The 18,328-nt window shown below is 30.9% G+C and overlaps 1 protein-coding gene across 1 annotated transcript in view; it reads left to right on the top strand.

Annotated features, from left to right (window-relative positions):
- Positions 1 to 8,419, top strand: part of LOC143189351 (glyoxylate reductase/hydroxypyruvate reductase) — a 59,157-nt gene extending 50,738 nt beyond the window's left edge. Inside the window, exons 3-8 of the mRNA XM_076393837.1 lie at positions 1,120 to 1,241; positions 5,068 to 5,257; positions 5,313 to 5,482; positions 7,546 to 7,715; positions 7,771 to 7,891; positions 7,992 to 8,419. Of these exons, the coding sequence (XP_076249952.1) occupies positions 1,120 to 1,241; positions 5,068 to 5,257; positions 5,313 to 5,482; positions 7,546 to 7,715; positions 7,771 to 7,891; positions 7,992 to 8,113 (895 nt within the window). The 3' untranslated portion in view covers positions 8,114 to 8,419. The remainder of the gene's footprint in view (positions 1 to 1,119; positions 1,242 to 5,067; positions 5,258 to 5,312; positions 5,483 to 7,545; positions 7,716 to 7,770; positions 7,892 to 7,991) is intronic.
- The last annotated feature ends 9,909 nt before the right edge of the window (positions 8,420 to 18,328 follow it).

Raw genomic sequence — 18,328 nt, 5'->3', positions numbered from 1 at the left:
TGTAAATTACTGGCCGTAGCCGGGAAACTATCAAGTATTGGCTGTAAATGGACCCAAATCGGCGGAGGTGAGTGCGATAAATTATCGATTAAAGTGCAGAAACATGGACTTTTTTCCTCTTTTCTAAATTTTTTGGTATAGACTATCACTGTTTGCATACTCAATTTCTGTTACAAGAGGGTAGAGAGAAGAAAAGAGAGCGAGACATCGTCATGATGGTTTTTTATAGCCGGGAATTGCATGGTACCAATCCACCAGCGTTGCCAAACTTTTAAATTGTAGTTAATAAAGTAAAAATGCATATTAACAAAATTTTGCAACGTCTGTTAATGTGTTAACAATAAAAATGATTATATTGCATATCTGTCCTGGAAAATACTTGCACTGGCATCTTACGTTACAGCGAGAGATATTTCCTTTGCTAGAAAATAGAAGTAATTATAAGAGTATTTTCTGTACGTACGTAATTTACAAATAAATATAAGAATCTATGAACAAATAACGTTAAAATAAAAAAAACTGACCAGTGGAGATATTGCATTTACAAATTCATAACTGTATATGCCATATTATGTAACTGAAATAATTGACAAAATGACCGAGCGGCTAGCTTGCGCGGCTTTTGCTGCTAACTTAACGCCAAAGAATGCTGTTCAAGGTCATGGCTTCCTGCAAAATTGTTAACAAACGCGTTTTTAAAGGGAAACAAAAATCCAGTGGTGACAAAAAATGTGGGACAAATGTAAAGATTTTTTATGAAAACTAAATATTATGCATCTTTATTGGTTAGATTACATTAAGTTATTTATAATAGTTTTTAAAATGAAACATTATGATAGCTGATTAGATTTCTATGTATTTCAAATTACTGATACTTGAATAAAATATGTTAGGAAATAGACCAGAGATACGTTTCTCGTGTTTAACGTACTATTGTTACTAAATTAAGTACTTTTGAGCAATTAATTTAAGCGGCCATAAAGAAGATGGTGAGTATTTAGAGATAGATAATTTTATTTTTTGTCGTGGACATTGAAAGTACCCCTAAACTTAGAATGACCGACTATAATTTTTATTGATTCATGTTAAAATTTTTAATATAATGTTATGTAATTTTAGTGCCACCGTTGTTACCACAGCAGGCTTCGACAAGAAATCCATCTTAGAGGGCATAAAAGGGGCCGATGCCTTGCTGTGGCCTGGACGTATAAAACTAGACAAAGAAGTTTTAGATGCAGCCGGTAAGAATAGTTAGAAATATTAGAGATATTACGCAAGCAACATTTACAAAAAAATTAAGAAGATTCATGGGTATTTCAACAAAATACACGTGTACATTTGATTTACTTTGACATTATTAACAATTGTTATAATAACAGTTTCTGCAATTTCAGTACCTTAATAGAGTAGCTATACATGTATATAGTGAGGACAATAAAGGAAAAAAGTCGGAAAACAATAACGAATATTTAATGTAATACAATTTTTGTAATTAATTACATCTTAAATTAGGTATAAAATTTATTGCTATTAAGCAGTTGAAACTGAATCAGTATCATGTACTGTACTTAGCTAAAGTTAAATCTACATACTTGCACACTACGCAAGTTCATTTGATTTAGTGCGGTTCAATCTTCTGATTTCCTGCGTGTTGTGCTGTGGTTGTATTGCTTCTACATTGCTGTGATTTAGTAATATTATTTGATCGTTATAAAGCGAGTTATTGGATAACTTCGTAAATCTATTTGACTTCGGCGTCATCGTTGAGTTCTTTGGTTACATAGCGATAAGCATTAGTAATTAGTTGAAGAACCTTGTTTTATTATTATTGGATTATAAGTTGGTTTTATGTTGTAGTGCAATAATTTAAACCCATAAGTCTAAATAGGCTTTATAACAGACTAAAATAAACTAATCTCGCTCATATTAGGTTGGGAGTATCTTCCACCTAACCAGTACAGTTATTTTATTTTGAGTTTGATATGCTCTGCTTTTTCTCTAACGTGATGTAAATAATAAAAATGAAACACATTTTTGTAAACTATAACACACTTTTGCAGACTACATAAATGACAGTGTCCGTCCCAACGTTATTCCAATATAAATAAAACTCTTATAATATATGTGTTTACAGATTAGCCCACCAGACACCATACCGGTTGCTTAGAATACTCAGTGTCGTATTAGTTGTGCTATATTATCCCTCTTGAAGAAACTACTGAAAGATACCGTTGATGTTTTCCCATTTATACAGTCGAGCATCTGTGAAGTAATCTGCCTTTGGTGCTCTTACACCCTGGACTGCAAACTTCTGTCCAAATTTCAATAGATAAATTTAATTACGATATCTTTGGAATCCTACCGACTACGTCAATTATGAAATGCGTCAAATTTAAAACAATAAAAATATACTATTTTATATTAACGTAAAATCTTGGCGGCAGAAATGGATCTGCCAGTCCAATCTTATTTTAATATAACTGAACCCTTTACAATGTAAACATACCACGTCATCAAACAATACACGGATTTCTTCAATTATCCAGTTTTAGTCATGCTATAAATATATATAATATAATTACTTTCCAATATACGTAACAGACTCCAAGTATAGCTGAACCAAGCGATAGCGTGGTACAAATTCTGGCGGCTACAGATAGACCCAAGCAAAACTTAGGCTATTCTTTCACCTACTCTTCGTCTCGAGTTCGACTGCAGATTCCAATGGTCAACCCAAATACATCACGTCATTTGCAAAGGAAATGGGGTGTACAGCCTACTACTTCCACTACTCTGCAGAAAAAGCAATCTTCCAATCCCACAGAAAGCGACGTTGTATAAAATGTTACTTTGTCCAGTCTGCCTCGACGGAGTACAGGGGTGGTAGGGGTATGTCTCGAAGAGAGAAACTAAACTACTACAAGTGTTCCAATCCAAAAAAGTCCGCGCGTTACTCAAAGCCCCATGGTTTATAAGGGACGTCAATACACGCCTCGAATCAGGCATTCCGTTTGTGAAAAATTTCATAAACATGCAGAGTGTGAGCTTCTCCATAGGAATCTCAGAACACGACAACACCTTGATAAAATCCCTATCCATCCACAAACCCCAGTAGTAAACAAACTACGACAGTCGCAGTCGTAACCCGGGGTCGCTGTCGCCCGTAAAACAATCATACCCCGAACCCGAAGCGACATCAGCCAAAGACCATTTGGTTCTAGCTGGTCAATCTGGTAAAAGTAATTTTTACTTGCCAATAGAATACGTTGATCTTTGGATTTATAATATAATATTTAATATCTAATATAATTACTGCACTTTGTTCTAAAATAGCTAATTTATCATCTTTAACAAATTTATTTCTAATTGTCTGCTCATTATCTGATTTATTTTTATCTCTTACTCTAAACATATGCACATGCTTAGACATTTTTATTTAACCTTAACAATAGTTGCTCAAAATAAACAATGTTAACCCCTTATTGCACGATTTCTTTTTCGTTGTGAAAAACTATACGTGATAAAAATTTATAAAAAGGTACGTGTTTCAATATTTTTATATTGACTGGAGAAACAAAAGGAAAAAAAATGTCTGTTTGGGATATGTGAGTGTAAAATGGAAAATAATTACTCTCTTGTTTGATCATTGCATCTTTTCTATATGTTAATTAAAATGAGCAAATAATAGAATAAAACAATTTCTTTTGCTACGAAGACATTATTTTACTTTATATTTTTGATACTTGTGATCTACCATTGCATGTAATTATCTTACAACATTGCCTTGATTACTTCGATTAGTAGCATATACTGAGTAGCATATTCTTCGATAACCTCGTTTATTAGTTGTTAGTTTTCTGGATAGGCACAAATTTTAGCTACTGAGATAGATTTAAGATCTGTTAATAACAATGAATATTCCGAATAATCCAAGTTAATTTTGCGTAGCGGCGAAATAACAAAAACCTAATTTCATCACTTGACGGATGCCCGATTCCTTAAGCAGAATCAGCCAAATACTAATATATCTCGATGATATGTTAAACTGGAAAAATTATGTTAGTCTAAAAGCAGAGTAGATTCCACTCAAAGTTAAGCAACTGTACTGGTTAGCCAGAAAATATTCTGTAACCAAACCCTCAAAACTTTTATACCAAACCACACCAACTTGTTTAGTATTCTTAACTCTAGCTTAAGTAGATTAGTTTTATTTTTATTTGGGAAATATATAGTATAAATACATAAAAATATATGTACAACAGAAAATAACGGAAATATGGTCCATATATCTACGCCATTAGAGATGTTTGTGGTTTGCTGTATTTATATCTGCCACCACTAAAGTTTCCCTACACAGGTTCGCTGTGACAAGGGATAGTAGTGAACCTATCCGGTTTATATTTGAACATGATGTGGGTGTTATTGAAATAATGTTTTTTCAGGTTTATTGTCTCCTCCGATATATTGTATTCTGTATGTTGTGTATGGCCTCTTCTTATAGGTACGTTGGTAAAGAGTGATACCATGGCAAAAGCTGACTAGCAAATCTTCAGGTTCTACAGTAATATTTTCTATGCTTTCGATGAAAGGACTTTAATTTTTCAATCTAGGTAGATGTTGCCATGTTGATCGGATGGAGCTTACAGTTGGTTTCAGTAGGATTCCCTCCTAAGAATAAGTTGTCTTTCTTGCTCTTTCTTGATTGAATTTTTCTTAAATTTTGACTTTTATACTTTTCCTTACTACAGTTGTATTTCTTTTATTCGCTTGGATTATAACGATGACTTTATTGATTCTTTAAGGTAAGGTTTTTATTTCTTCGCTGCAAAAATTCTCTTTGGTGCTTTTGTTGTTGGTATTACTATTATTGATATTTGATACGTCCTGTTATATGACCACGGCTGTATTTTTTCATATATATATATATAATATATATATATATAATATATAATTTGGCAGCATGAAGTAATAAGATTATTTTCCCATAATAATTAACTTGTAATATAATGAAGAAAATATGATAAGTGATAAAGTAGCATAGGTTTATTTTATAAAATTATTTTAAAGGGCCACAATTAAAAGTTGTGGGAGCTATGTCAGCTGGATACAATCATATCGATCTTTCCGAACTAAAAGCTAGAGGAATCAAACTCGGAAACGCATCACCAGCCTTGGGTAATACAGTAGCCGACATGGCCATTCTTTTAGCTTTAGCTGCTGCCAGAAGGTTCACTGAAGGCCGTAAGCATATGGAAGAGTACATAGTGTTTTATGTTACCTTGATATTATTTAAACTAATCTCGGATTTTTAGAGGAACCTGGTCAAAACAATTCAATCCAAGATGGATGATGGGTCAAGATGTCGCTGATTCAACAATTGGCATTATTGGACTAGGAAGCATTGGGCAAGCTATTGCGAAACGAATGAAGGCTTTTGACGTAGGACGAATTATTTATGTAGGACGCTCAGAAAAGAAAGAAGGTTTGTATTATCTATTCTTATTGAAAATATATGTGTCTTTTCAATTAAAGTATTAAGTTCTTCCGAAAATAATGTCTAAATATACAATTTCGCATTTTCAAATGTATTTAGTAATACATGTTTCAAATATTACTATATGTTACTTTATTTTTTAGATATAACATGGACAACATAAATTTAGTGCTTTAAGTTGTTAAAATTACTTACAAAATTATTTTTCAGTATAATTTAATTTCCTTAATTTCTACATATTTGTAACTTGAGCGAGCCTTGTTTAACGATTTAGGTTTTAATATAAAATAATTATTTTAAATAATTTAACAATACAAATAAACACCTAAAATTTTGAGATTCTTTCTACAGTTGCGCTCGAATATGTGCAATCTTTATTCATGGTTGGCGTATGTAATACAAATGGAAAATGAGATTATTTGCGTACAAAACTTACTGTGTCATTCGGTTTGTTGTCTTAAGAGATGTAGGTGTAGTATACTTTAAAACTCTCTTAGCTCATCTTATCACTTCCATTTGTTATCAGTGGCTTTACCAACTGAGTTGACTGCTTTCTATATGTCTTTTGAGTTCCGTGTTTCCCATCTTATCCATCTTTCTTACTCCTCTAACTCTTCTAAGACATTTCATTTCCGCTGGACCATTTTGTTTCATCTCGCAGTCGAATGCTAGTATTTGGCTATATATTATTTTCTATACTTATATTTTTGATTTGATGATATTTTTTTTGTTAATATATTTAGTATTTGGGAAATAGCTTTACAAATTCTGACATCAGTTTCTTTTTTCGTCTTTCTTTACCTTTAATTTCTATTCTAAGATATTTAGTTCTATTTTTGTTTGTTGTGTGTTCTGGCCTTTCCATCACAATAATTTTGGTTTTGTTTTCGTTCAGCATAATTCCATTCCATGTCTTAGTACAATGCTCCATTTGCTTAGAGCTTTCTGTACATGGCCTGGACAATCAGTTTTTGTTAGCGCATTATCAACAATAGTTCTTTTGGATATTTTAACACTGTGGTAACCCATAAGCAGTCCTGTAATAATTAAGTAGAAATCGATATATCTATGCAAAATTGCTCGAAAATTTATGCAGAAATATAGTATTAGCATGATATTTCTGGATTTTTGAAGTAAATCGTATTGCATGCATTTGAAAGAAATAAGACGTTTTCTGAAATCAGTGGAAGAATTTCAAAGTAAATATATTCGACCGAGTAATCCAAAATGTGCTCTTCTTATTGGGACATCTAGTATGCTCATACAAAATTATAATTTGTTCATTGTATTGCTACTCAAACTGTCCATGTTTAGTCCAATTCCACTGTAGTGTTTGTAAAGTGATATGCGCAAACAATTTGTACTGGTGAGGAGGTAATTTCAGAGTTAAATTCAATTTTTGAAGATACTAGATACATAAAGGTAGAAGGTAAAATCTGACAAAGAATGTAATTTCCGTTACATCAATAACCAGACTGGTTGTCTTCTGGTATGCTCTCTAAAGCTGGCTGCTCGTTAGTTTGCAAGCTTAATGTCGAAGACCGTAGAGACCGTCGGAACCCTAACACATTAAGCGGTAGATCTCACCTAGATCAATCGTAGTTGGTAAAACAGAAGAGACCCGAAAATATGAAGAAAGATGATAGCAAAGAAAATAAAACTAGCCCAATTTTTTTGATAAGAATTATTTTTTTTGTGATTTATGAATATATTTGAATGAAATTAGCTAAATAACTTCTATTGTATAAGGAAGATGTGTTGGAATTATTCGCATAATTGGCACCACTATTTACAAAACTAATAACTGTTTACAATAACATAGTCATAATATATTGACTGTAATTTTCATTTTTTATTAAAGTGTGACTAAATTAAAAAAAAAACCTTACAAACGAACATAATTCTCATTACTGACTCAATAATACTTACTTTTTAAAACAGTATAATGGTGTATATATATGGCTCCAATTTTCCCTTGTTTCTCTAATTTATGTTTGCATACTTAATTAGAAATTATATATATATAATATAAAATCGTTCTACCGATATAGGTAAAGAACTAGGAGCTGAATATGTCACCTTGGATATATTAATCAAAGAAAGTGACTTTATATTCGTCGCTGCTCCACTAGATGACAATACTAGGCACATGTGCAATGCAAGCTTTTTTGCTAAAATGAAGAAAACAAGTGTTTTCGTTAACGTTAGCAGAGGGGAATTGGTGAGTATATAAAAATCGGGAATGTATGCATAAATTATTGTTTCTTTTATAAAAGGTTGATCAGGATGCTTTAATAAAGGCACTGAAGACAAATCAAATTTTCGCTGCTGGGTTGGATGTAATGACACCAGAGCCTATTAATCCAGATAACGAATTGCTTAAGTTGCCTAATGCTGGTAAGTTATCACTAATTAATGTTAATTAAAAATTAAGTTAATTAATTAATTAAAACTTAAATTAAGTTTGTTTACGAGATACTTACTGTTTTTATTATAGTTCTAACACCTCATATTGCCAGCTCCACTGAGAAAACTAGAATAGCTATGGCAAAATGGACTGCTGAAAATATAATTCGCGGTTTAAAAGGTGAAGAACTACTAACTCCAGTCCAATTGTAGTGAATTTAATATACATTTTAATAATTTATTTTAGCTAAATTTATATAGGTTTTGTATTATTATAATATATATTAATATATATATTTTTTATGGAATGTATATTATGGATTTAAGGTAACATTATGTTTGAAATGGTTGATTCATATTCAATTGGTTGAAAATTGCCTCTTTTGTAAGATAACAAAAACTTAGGATATTGCAATCTTAGTATTAGAAATTTCAATATTAATTCATTCAGTTAAATATTGCTTACATAATATGTTCCTTTTACTCTGTTTAATTCTAAATAAATTCTATAAAAGTTAACATGCGTGTTTTTCGAATTTATTTTAACTGTATATTTGGAAACGAATAAAAGTAATGTTATATTTGAAATTATTTTTTATTAAAGTCATTATTTGTTTATTCAAAAATTATTTATTTTTAATAATTTAATTATGATACATTTGATTCGAATTGATTAGAAAAAGACACGCTTTTAATCTATTTTAAACTGTTTGACGGAAAGGCTTGTTAAATTGACATATGATAAAAATATATAAAGTTTTTTAACTAATCACTAACATAGTATTTGGGATTGTACGTGGTCATTTTCCTGTTTGGCCAGTTTTTAGTTTTAATAAAAAAATTACGAGTGGTTTGTATTTTCCTTTAGAAAAAATGTTTAAATTATATATATTTAAAAATGGATGTATGATTTTCATAAACTATTAGCAGCTCTGTGGAATGAAAAGTCATATCCGTTATTATATCAAATTACATTATGATATTTGGGTAAATAAAATGCGTAATTTTGTAACGCATTTTAATAATGGTCTTATACTTGCATAGGAACTACAATACAGCATCAAATGCTTTAAAAAATCTATGTTTAGACATAATAGGTTTTGCTATGAATTCTTAAATTAGAGATCTGTTTAGTTTCTTTTACTTTACTTGACTTCAGTGACAACATTTGTGTTCATACATTGTCTGTACATAAGTCTGCTTCATGATATTTACCATAATCGTACTATACCAAAAACTTGATAAGATCTTATTTTAATATTTATTTATTTATTTTAATGATTTATTTCATATTTTACTTCGTATTTTGAGAATACTTGGCCAGTAAGTAACAACAGTGAATATCCAGTGAGTTCAGTTAGAAGCACATTTTCTTCTGCATAGCTGGTATTCGAAACTTGTAGAAATAAATTTGGATTTCAGACACACTGGTACGACTAAACCTGTATAAGATTATATTAAGTATAATTTTCTATATTATTTGGTTACTGAAAAAAGAACAATTTTATTGGGGTTAATACACAGTATTATTAGGTAACTTAACAGTGTTAGATACCTCTATACGACATTAATTATATTTCAGATTTAATCAAAAAATTAAGAGATGCTTGATCTCATTTCTGTAAATAAATTACCTATATCCAAATTATATTGGCTGGTTCGCACTTTGTAATATTTAGACACACTTTTGTATCTAAGAACGTAAATATACTATTTGTTTGGAGCTGTTACTGAAGTATAATTACATTAAGGACACTCATATCATCGATATACATTAAAATGTATAATTATAACACGAAATTATTAAAATAGAAATCGCCCAGTACGCTAACCGCAGATTTGAAGCGCACATTTAATATTCAAATATTTCAAACGTATTGTTTTTAATCCTTATATTTGCAAGAATACTTTTATTCCCATTAAAGTAAATACATAGAATTGTCATAAAGTTTCTCAAAAAAGTCATCTAGCGTATTGGAAAAGGAACTTCGTCATTTGAATGAGATCGTTTTAATACTGAGTCTCTCGGATATAATACATATTGGATATGTATTAAAACAATGCATCAGAAATTATAGTAATTTATATAATTTATATACTATTTAAAACACAGTGCGCCTTAATTGAAACTTTTAAACCTAAAATAGAAATAGAAAATCCTTTCATGGCATAAATCTTTTTTTGTAATTCTCGATTTTTTTATAAATTAATATAAGTTCAACACATACTCATACAAATAGTTTTCATTGTACCTGATCTATATCAGATTCAAGCTACTTTTACTGAGATTATATTTATTTACTCAAATATAATTTACTATGCAATACAAATCGCTGTTAGATAAATATTGCTCGTAATGGTGAAGATAGCTCGGCATAAAATATATCACTCGATATTTGACAAGTTTGCATATGAAAGGAAACGAGCAAAATTCATCTATTTCAAGAAATACCGAAATTTAAATGGACATTTTCAGTCAGAAAAAAGTTATAATAAGGCTTATTGGGGTGAAATGGTCGCCGATTTGAATGTTGCTGCATAGAAACCTTAACATCGGACATTATATCAAACCTTTATTTTGGGATCATGACTCAGAGATTCGTCATGATGTAATACAAGAATTAGCTACTATGAAAGCTTAATTCCAATGAGGAACCAATCATGGACAAATGAAAAGGAAACGGTGACAATTTTACAATAAATAAAGTCAGGATTCTAAAAACTATCTGATAATAATTATTTTATAGGTTGTTGTAGATATACTCAAAGTGAATGTAATTTGCTAAAATGAGGCTTCAAAGAGCGCGCGAAGGAACTACTCAAGATAAGCGTTCAGGATTTAAAACAAATTAATTAAACTAAATTTTTATTCCATCTAAAAGTATGTTATTTGAATATAGATTAGAGTATATATTATAAATTGATTAGTGTAATTCATTGTATTAATTAATTTTAGCTATTTAATAATATTCTTAATGGATCATACACCATTATTGGTAAATACAGTTAAAATTACAGCGAAATCAACATTTATAGAGGTACATATAGAACAACCGCTTTGCAAATATTCATTGTAAAGCGTTTGTTGTAATTTCAAAACCGTCAAACCCCATTCCTTTCCTTCCGATCATTAATCTCTTTATCCGACTCAAAACGTTGAAAATTTTCGGTTGATGTTTCCCAGCGTTTCCCACTGTCACTATCTATTCCGAGCCAGACAATTCCCTCTTCATTACTTATGAAAACAGTGCCTTTCCCTTTCTCCAAGTTCAATTTAAGGGCTCCTACTTTACCTTTATTATTAGGTTAATTTGCAATGGTTCAGACACAGTTCGTTCGTTTCGTTAACGATTCGGAAACGTAAATATATCAGCTAAATAATTAAAGCATTTTTATATAATTTCATACAGGTTAGGAGCTATACATTTTATTACTCTAATGAGGTGGTAGTTAGTGCAATTATATGCTGAGAACTCTTGTTTTTTTCACACTAATGGGCATTCATAAAAGCTTTCCTCACAAAAAATTAGTTCAATCCATTATTCCATAAGAACAATACCATTTATTGGGTGTTTGCATGTGTTTTGGTTAGCGATATAAATTGGTGAAAAGTACTAATGTAAACAATTGCTAAACATCCAAACCAACTGTTAACTTCGATATTTTTGACATTTCTTTAAAAAAGTGTTTAATAAGTGTTTTCCATTTATGAAAAATGAAAAATGAAAGACCGCCCAAAATTGCAGTTTTCGTATTTTTTAATTTGGTTCTAGGATTTGAAGGAATCTGATACCATGGCCCAGAAACACTTTTAGAAAGTTATGGTGATGCTGCTCCGTCATTTAGTCTGCAGATGGGGCTCATTAAGAACCATTGCGGCGACCACTACAATTCTTTAGGTCATTACAAACACATTAACGCTGGATTCTAAGGTTGGAAAGGCTAGAAGATTGTCACCATGGGGTTTCATTTCGAGCACGACGGCGTCTCTCTTTGTCTGTCTGGCTCTGTCTCTTTCCTCTTGATTAGTATATTTCCTAAACACTTCCGTATAACCCTGACATAACCTAACATCGAGCCCATCCTCCCGTCGACCACAGGTCATCGAACATCGAAAAAAGTTTCTATTCAATTAGTGTTTTCTATGTCCATTCAAATTCTTTTCACAAAAATAGGAGTGGAAGGAGGAGTGGAGTGTTGGAGCAAACAAACAGGTTCTCGTATAAAAATCCCCATACTTTTAAATAAAACAGTATGATGGACAGATAAACAAATTATTGTTCAAATTTTTATCGAGATCTGGCCAGGTTTAATGATTGTACAAGGTGGGGCAAAAGTACAGCTACCATTGACGCAGTTTCCGCTGAGTGGCAATAATGGAACGATTATTTTAAATAAATATTGTCACTATTTCTGCTCGTTCTTGTGGCGTAGATTGATCCATCATAAAATTTGGACGTCTATACATAACAATGGTTAAAGCAAACTGACCAAAATCAAAATGGTAGAATAATGGAATTAGAATAGAAAAAAAACTAAATGATAATATAATAACGTATTAAGAATGAAATAAAAAATATTAGTGGTGTCATGTATGTCTTTTTTGTAATCTCGCTATTATCATTATTCATTTTGATTTTTTTTTGTTTTTTTTTAAATATAAGGCTAAATTAATAACCATTAAGTGTTATCAGTGATTCTGAAGACGCGTCATTTTAAATGCCTTTATAGACACTTCTGAGTTCTGTTTCATAATCATTTTGTAGTAAATTTGGACGGACTCTCTTGAATAAAATAGTTATTTTTTTGGTTCCAGTTAATAAAAGAGGAGATTAAATAATTTTAGCCAAGTAGAATTATAAATAATAATAATAATGTAATCAGCGATATTAATTTAAATTGTATTATATAAATAAAATACAATTTATTAATGTAATTGTTGTGTGGTCTTGTATTTATAATATATTTTCTTTTACTCCCTTTGGTTTTTTCGTAATTTTGTTTAAATTCGTAATTATTTCTAATAATAATTTATTTTGTTGAAATTGGATATGATGGCGACTGATTTACGAGTTATCCTGTTTTTTCAGTTCGCTCTCTATGATCTTGATCTATAATTTTTTTAAAAGACGCCGATTCTCAAAAGGTCGATTCTGCCAAAGTATTCTATAAAGGAGATGTTGAACTTTTATCAGAAATACCCAAACCATTACGTCTGTAAATTTATGCCTAAGTTGTGCACTGATTGTCACATCTCGATAGAATATTTTAGTTTATTCATTTCGATAGTGAATTGTCAGTACGATGGTAAAATATTAAATGATAGAGAAATTAAAATGAAATTTTTTATTAGAAATTGTTTATTTCAGAACACTTATACTTATTATCTAATATGAAAAATGAGTTTTGATAGTACACAATTAAAACTTTTCCAGTTTAGCAAAACTGTATTATTTAAATAAATGCAATTCATTTTTATTATGTTACTTAATCAAATCACATAATCGATATCAAAGTCCCTGAGACATTTAGTAATATACCCACTTTTAAATATCAACTTATTCTTCAAGATTAGTCATTGAATGAGAGTATCTTCCTTCAATATTGATGCATTGATACCAATGCTTAAATCCTTAATTTAATCGATTAATTACATTACAATAACTACATTAATTGCAATTGATTATGTTAAAACAAAAAAAAAATCTAGTATATTTAGATTTTGTGTTACATTAATAATTCTATACTAATAATAATTAAATTGTTGTGTTATTTTTGGTGGTTTAACAAACATTGATTTTAATATATGGAAGAACAAGGATAAGTTGCAGAATATAAGGTTAAATTTTTAAAAATCATATTATCCAAACAGCATGAATTTAAACTGCCAAATTTATAACACGTCATTTTCAACGACAGCGAATAGGTATCAACATATGTCAAAATTTAAGGATAACAAGAGTCAATGTGGAAGAATGTAAAATGCCGAGAAACAGGGAAGAAGAAATTATACAGAATTTTGCTAAGATGTAAGAACAATACTATGAAATAATTAAATTTGCTAACAAGAGTAGACCTGGATCAAACAAATAAAATATAAAGCTATCAACGACAACCTAATGATGTAATGAAAAGGAAAATACAATGCATAATTATATAATTTATTGACTATAATTTCTATCAGCTTATAAGTAAGATAATCCATTAATTTTTGGCTAGTAAATGTACGATATGTTAATCGAAAGCTCGAGGTAGTCATTTCGTTAATAGGGTGTGTGAATCAAGAATAGTAGAGATCATAGTTGATCATATTTGGAGATTTTTAAGAGAATTTCACTGCTGTGTGTAAAATTGTGAAAAGAAAGTGGTGGCGTTTGGTTTTAACTATATTGGCTGGGTTTGATCTAAACGATTTTGGTCTTCCTTATGGTAATGTTTATTTATATGTTTCTTGAAGTTCTTGTTAAATGTTAATAAATATGTAAATTAATTTAAATAAATATAATATTTTTATAAAAATAGAAAGGCATTTAGAATTGATTTTTATTACTTCATTTTATTCAATAATTTTTAAAATAAAATGTGTAATTTCAAAAAAATTTCAATGGTTACTTCCCTCTTTATATACAGTTTCAACATTAAATCAATGGCTTTTCAAATTTGTGTATATTTATTTATAGAAAATAATGATGATGTGTAATATGATGTTTTTATAAAAATAGAATGGCTGGACGTATATTAATTATATTTTAATTATTTATTCAATACTTTTTTAAATAAAATGTGATACATCCAAAATTTTAATGTTTTTATTTACCTCCTGAACCTATTTACCTGCTTATATCTATTTTCGACATTAAATCTAGTATTCGCGATAAAAAAAATTATATATATTAATTATATATTTATATATATATATATATATATATATATATATATAACCGGATAAATTTTGCAAATAAATTCTGTGTAGCTTTATGGGATTTCATTTAAATAGTGTTAACTCTTTCCAAACAATTTACCTAATATAATAGACTATATTATTTTCGAAAACTATAAAACTGTTCTTAATGTCTGCGTTTCCGCATTGTTAATGAAAATGAAAACGCGCCAACTGTATTTGGCCTTTACAAATTATCCTAATAATAAGGGCGTAATAGAAGAGCTTAGATTGAGCTTGCGGAAAGGGCATAGGCCCTAGTTTCATAAGTAATAATGGGGGACTTGTCTGTGTTTAAATTAATAGTGTCAGTATATACACAAATAATATCAGGTTGGGAAAAAAGGAATTTCTGTTTTTTGTAATGGATTGTTTTAAACTCGCATCTCTAGTAATAATTATTCATTGAATCTATAGTACTTCCAATAAAACAGCCAATGCACGTCACTAATGCCGTCGAAGTATCGCTAAATTCAGATAGCAAACACATTAAATTCGTTTTAGATTCAGGGCAGATTTTTTTTCTCCTTATAGAAATTAGCCTTACTCTAGTTAAAAGAGACAGAATAAAGTCTGATGAGTCTGAATATGAAACCAAATCGGCCTATAAAATTCGATTTGTGTGCTGGTCGACAACTTTGTTATATTTCTGCAAAGTTATTCAAAACATTATGACGCTTGCGTTATGTTACATTTCTGCTGTTTTAATTTTGTTAAAATTCTGGTTAAAAATAAACCAAAGCCATTAAATAGTTAATCAGGAACCGATAGCGTCTCTTATCAGTACTTCGAACAGGAATGAGATAATGGGGCCCACTCTTGCTAAGTATTAAATTGATGCAGTTTTATTGGAAAAAATTTTGATGTACTCTAGCTGCACTTAATATTAATATTATCATTGAGAATTAACAAAGCATCTTCCAAAACCATGTTAGTTCTATACGAAATGTGTATATGTAATGTATATGTAAAAACAGTAATTAGTTTTTTCTATATTCCAAGTACTATTTAACACAATTATTTCAGAGAAAACTGTTAGTCTCGGAAGTATCCATAGAAAACTTAGGGACTAACTTAGAGGGATATGAAGTCCAATAAGGCAGTCACATTTTTCATACACATTTCAATTATTCAATTAATATCAATTTATGTATCTAGATGGGTATTTCAACATGGAACATTGGTCCATTCTTCGTAAAACGCTTAATGAAGAGTATAAAGACAACAAAAGTATATGGAGAAAGGTAATAAGTTAGAATAACATAGGTTTTATTACTTATAATGTTTTTTAAATAATTTAGTCAGATTATTCATGGTGCAAACAGGCATGGATTTATTCCTGGAGCTAAGTTAGTGTTTTGTTAAAGTAAATGTTTATTTTATTTTATTTCTTTATGATTTCAAAAGCCCACGAGTCTCTTGGGCTATTTAGGATCGAGTTACAATGTAGTTTCTAAATAAAGTAGACAAAATAATGACATTTGAGTTAAAATAATAAACAATACAAATTGCAATAGAGGGGAATCACAGGAGCTGTATCAATCCCGCGGCCGCTAAAAAGTTCATAAGCATGTCCAAATGCTTGGGTTGGACCAGTTGCTCTAATAACCTTGGCAACCCGAGTTGCTGTCTCAGAATTTCAAGCTTTCCATAGTCCAGAAGGATGTGCTTGACGCTCTGTTGTATTTGACATTCATCACATTGCGGAGGGTCTCTTACTTTTAATTAATGCTCATGAGTTAGTTTAGCACAGGACATAGCCTAATCGCGGCTAAGCAAGGATGCTCAGTTGGAACCTGCTAAAGTTATTAACATTAGGAGATTGATGAAAGACCCTCTTGATCCTCCACAACTTGTTATTTTCCTTAAGCAGATCCCAATTTAGTATTAGCTAGCTAATGTCCCTAAGTGTGTTTTAGCTTCTTTCTTACTAAATATAACGCTTAGTTTAATTAAATCTTCCTGTCTGCTCACCAGAGAGTCAGCTCTTTCGTTACCGGAAGTTCCCTTATGAGAGGGAACCCATAAATAATTTATCCTTACTCCTCCTCTCCAGTGCTGTATGTAGTTCTCTGATAGTTATAACTAGAGGGTGGACTGTCTTTACTGAAATCAGACTATCCAAAGAATTCATTGAGTCCGATATAAGAATTGATGCGCCTATTAATGATCTATCCAGGGCATATAGGGTCTTGTAAATGGCCAAAAGCTCCACAGAAAAAATGCTAGTAATTGTAGGTAGCCAAAAGTGCTTCTCCAATAGACCTGAAGTGTATGCGGCACCGACGAAATCTTTCCGTTTAGAACCATCTGTGTAAATGGTGAGGAGATTTGGATAATTTGTCTCAAGTGTCTGGCCGAAGAGCTGTTTTACTATGGAGATATATTGGAGTACTGCCAGGGTGGTATTGCCATAGTTCTGTTGACTGCATTAGAGATTGTGGTTTATAGTCGATTGCAAGTCCCACGAAATGCTGATTACGGAATTGTATGTTTTTTTTATTGTAGTGTTGTTGTTTAGGTTGTTACAGAAGATATAGCCGAATTGACACAACTCTGAATGAAATTTGAGGGAGCTTGCATAGTTTGTAAGAAGAAGCTCTCGTCGTGAACCAAGTTATGGAATTTCTGCCTCACATTGAAGGCTCTCAACCGGACTGATGTGGTGTGCTTCCAGTAAAATCCTCAAGGCCGCATTCTGGACTAGATCAAGTCTCTTAACATAGGATGGAGCTGCAGTGGTGTAATATTGACTTCCATAACTCCAGCTTACTTCTAATTAGTGTCTTATATATGTTACTCAGTGAAATTCTATGAGCACCCCAATAGTGATTAGAAAGAGTCTTCAATAATCGTATATCTGTCAAATATATTACCTTTATGTAGTTTATGTGAAAGATCCAATTTAGTTTGTTTTTAAATATCAATCCAAGGTATGTTCTGGTTTATTTATTAAATTATTACCATCCATCGTCAGTGCAACCATCCGTGGGATTTCTTCGTCTGCAAAAATTGATATTTACAGACTTTTCAGCAGATAATTTTAGTCTTTATGATCTGAGTACTTATGATAAATAATCACATCGTCTGCATAAATTCGAGCATTAATGTGTGATGCGATAACTTGATTATTCGAGTGATAATGAGCTGATACCGGAAGTGATGATGTCAGCCCATTCTAACTCATCATAACTACATCACTCTAACCCGATAACATCTGTCGGCCAAAAAGGATGTTTATACATATTCCCTCCGATTTCATTTTATTAGTGTCAAATGCTTTTTCTAAATCAAAGAAGCCGGAGTTCACATGTTGTCCCGAGTTGAATGCTTCACATAGATCCTCCTAGAATCCGATTAGATGGGCGTATATGTATATGAGTCTACTTTAGACCATACGCTCCAGTATTTTGCACAAATGGCTAGTTAGAGCACAGCTGTTAACTGAATGCCTTGGTTTACCTGGTTTATATATAGGTATCAGCTGT

The sequence above is a fragment of the Rhynchophorus ferrugineus genome, unplaced genomic scaffold (genome assembly GCF_030347505.1).
Source record: "Rhynchophorus ferrugineus isolate W39M unplaced genomic scaffold, kcgeb_rfMv2 rfM1, whole genome shotgun sequence".
NCBI lineage: Eukaryota > Metazoa > Arthropoda > Insecta > Coleoptera > Curculionidae > Rhynchophorus > Rhynchophorus ferrugineus.
Note: the sequence above shows the minus strand (reverse complement) of the source record. Positions and strands in the feature narration are given on the sequence as shown.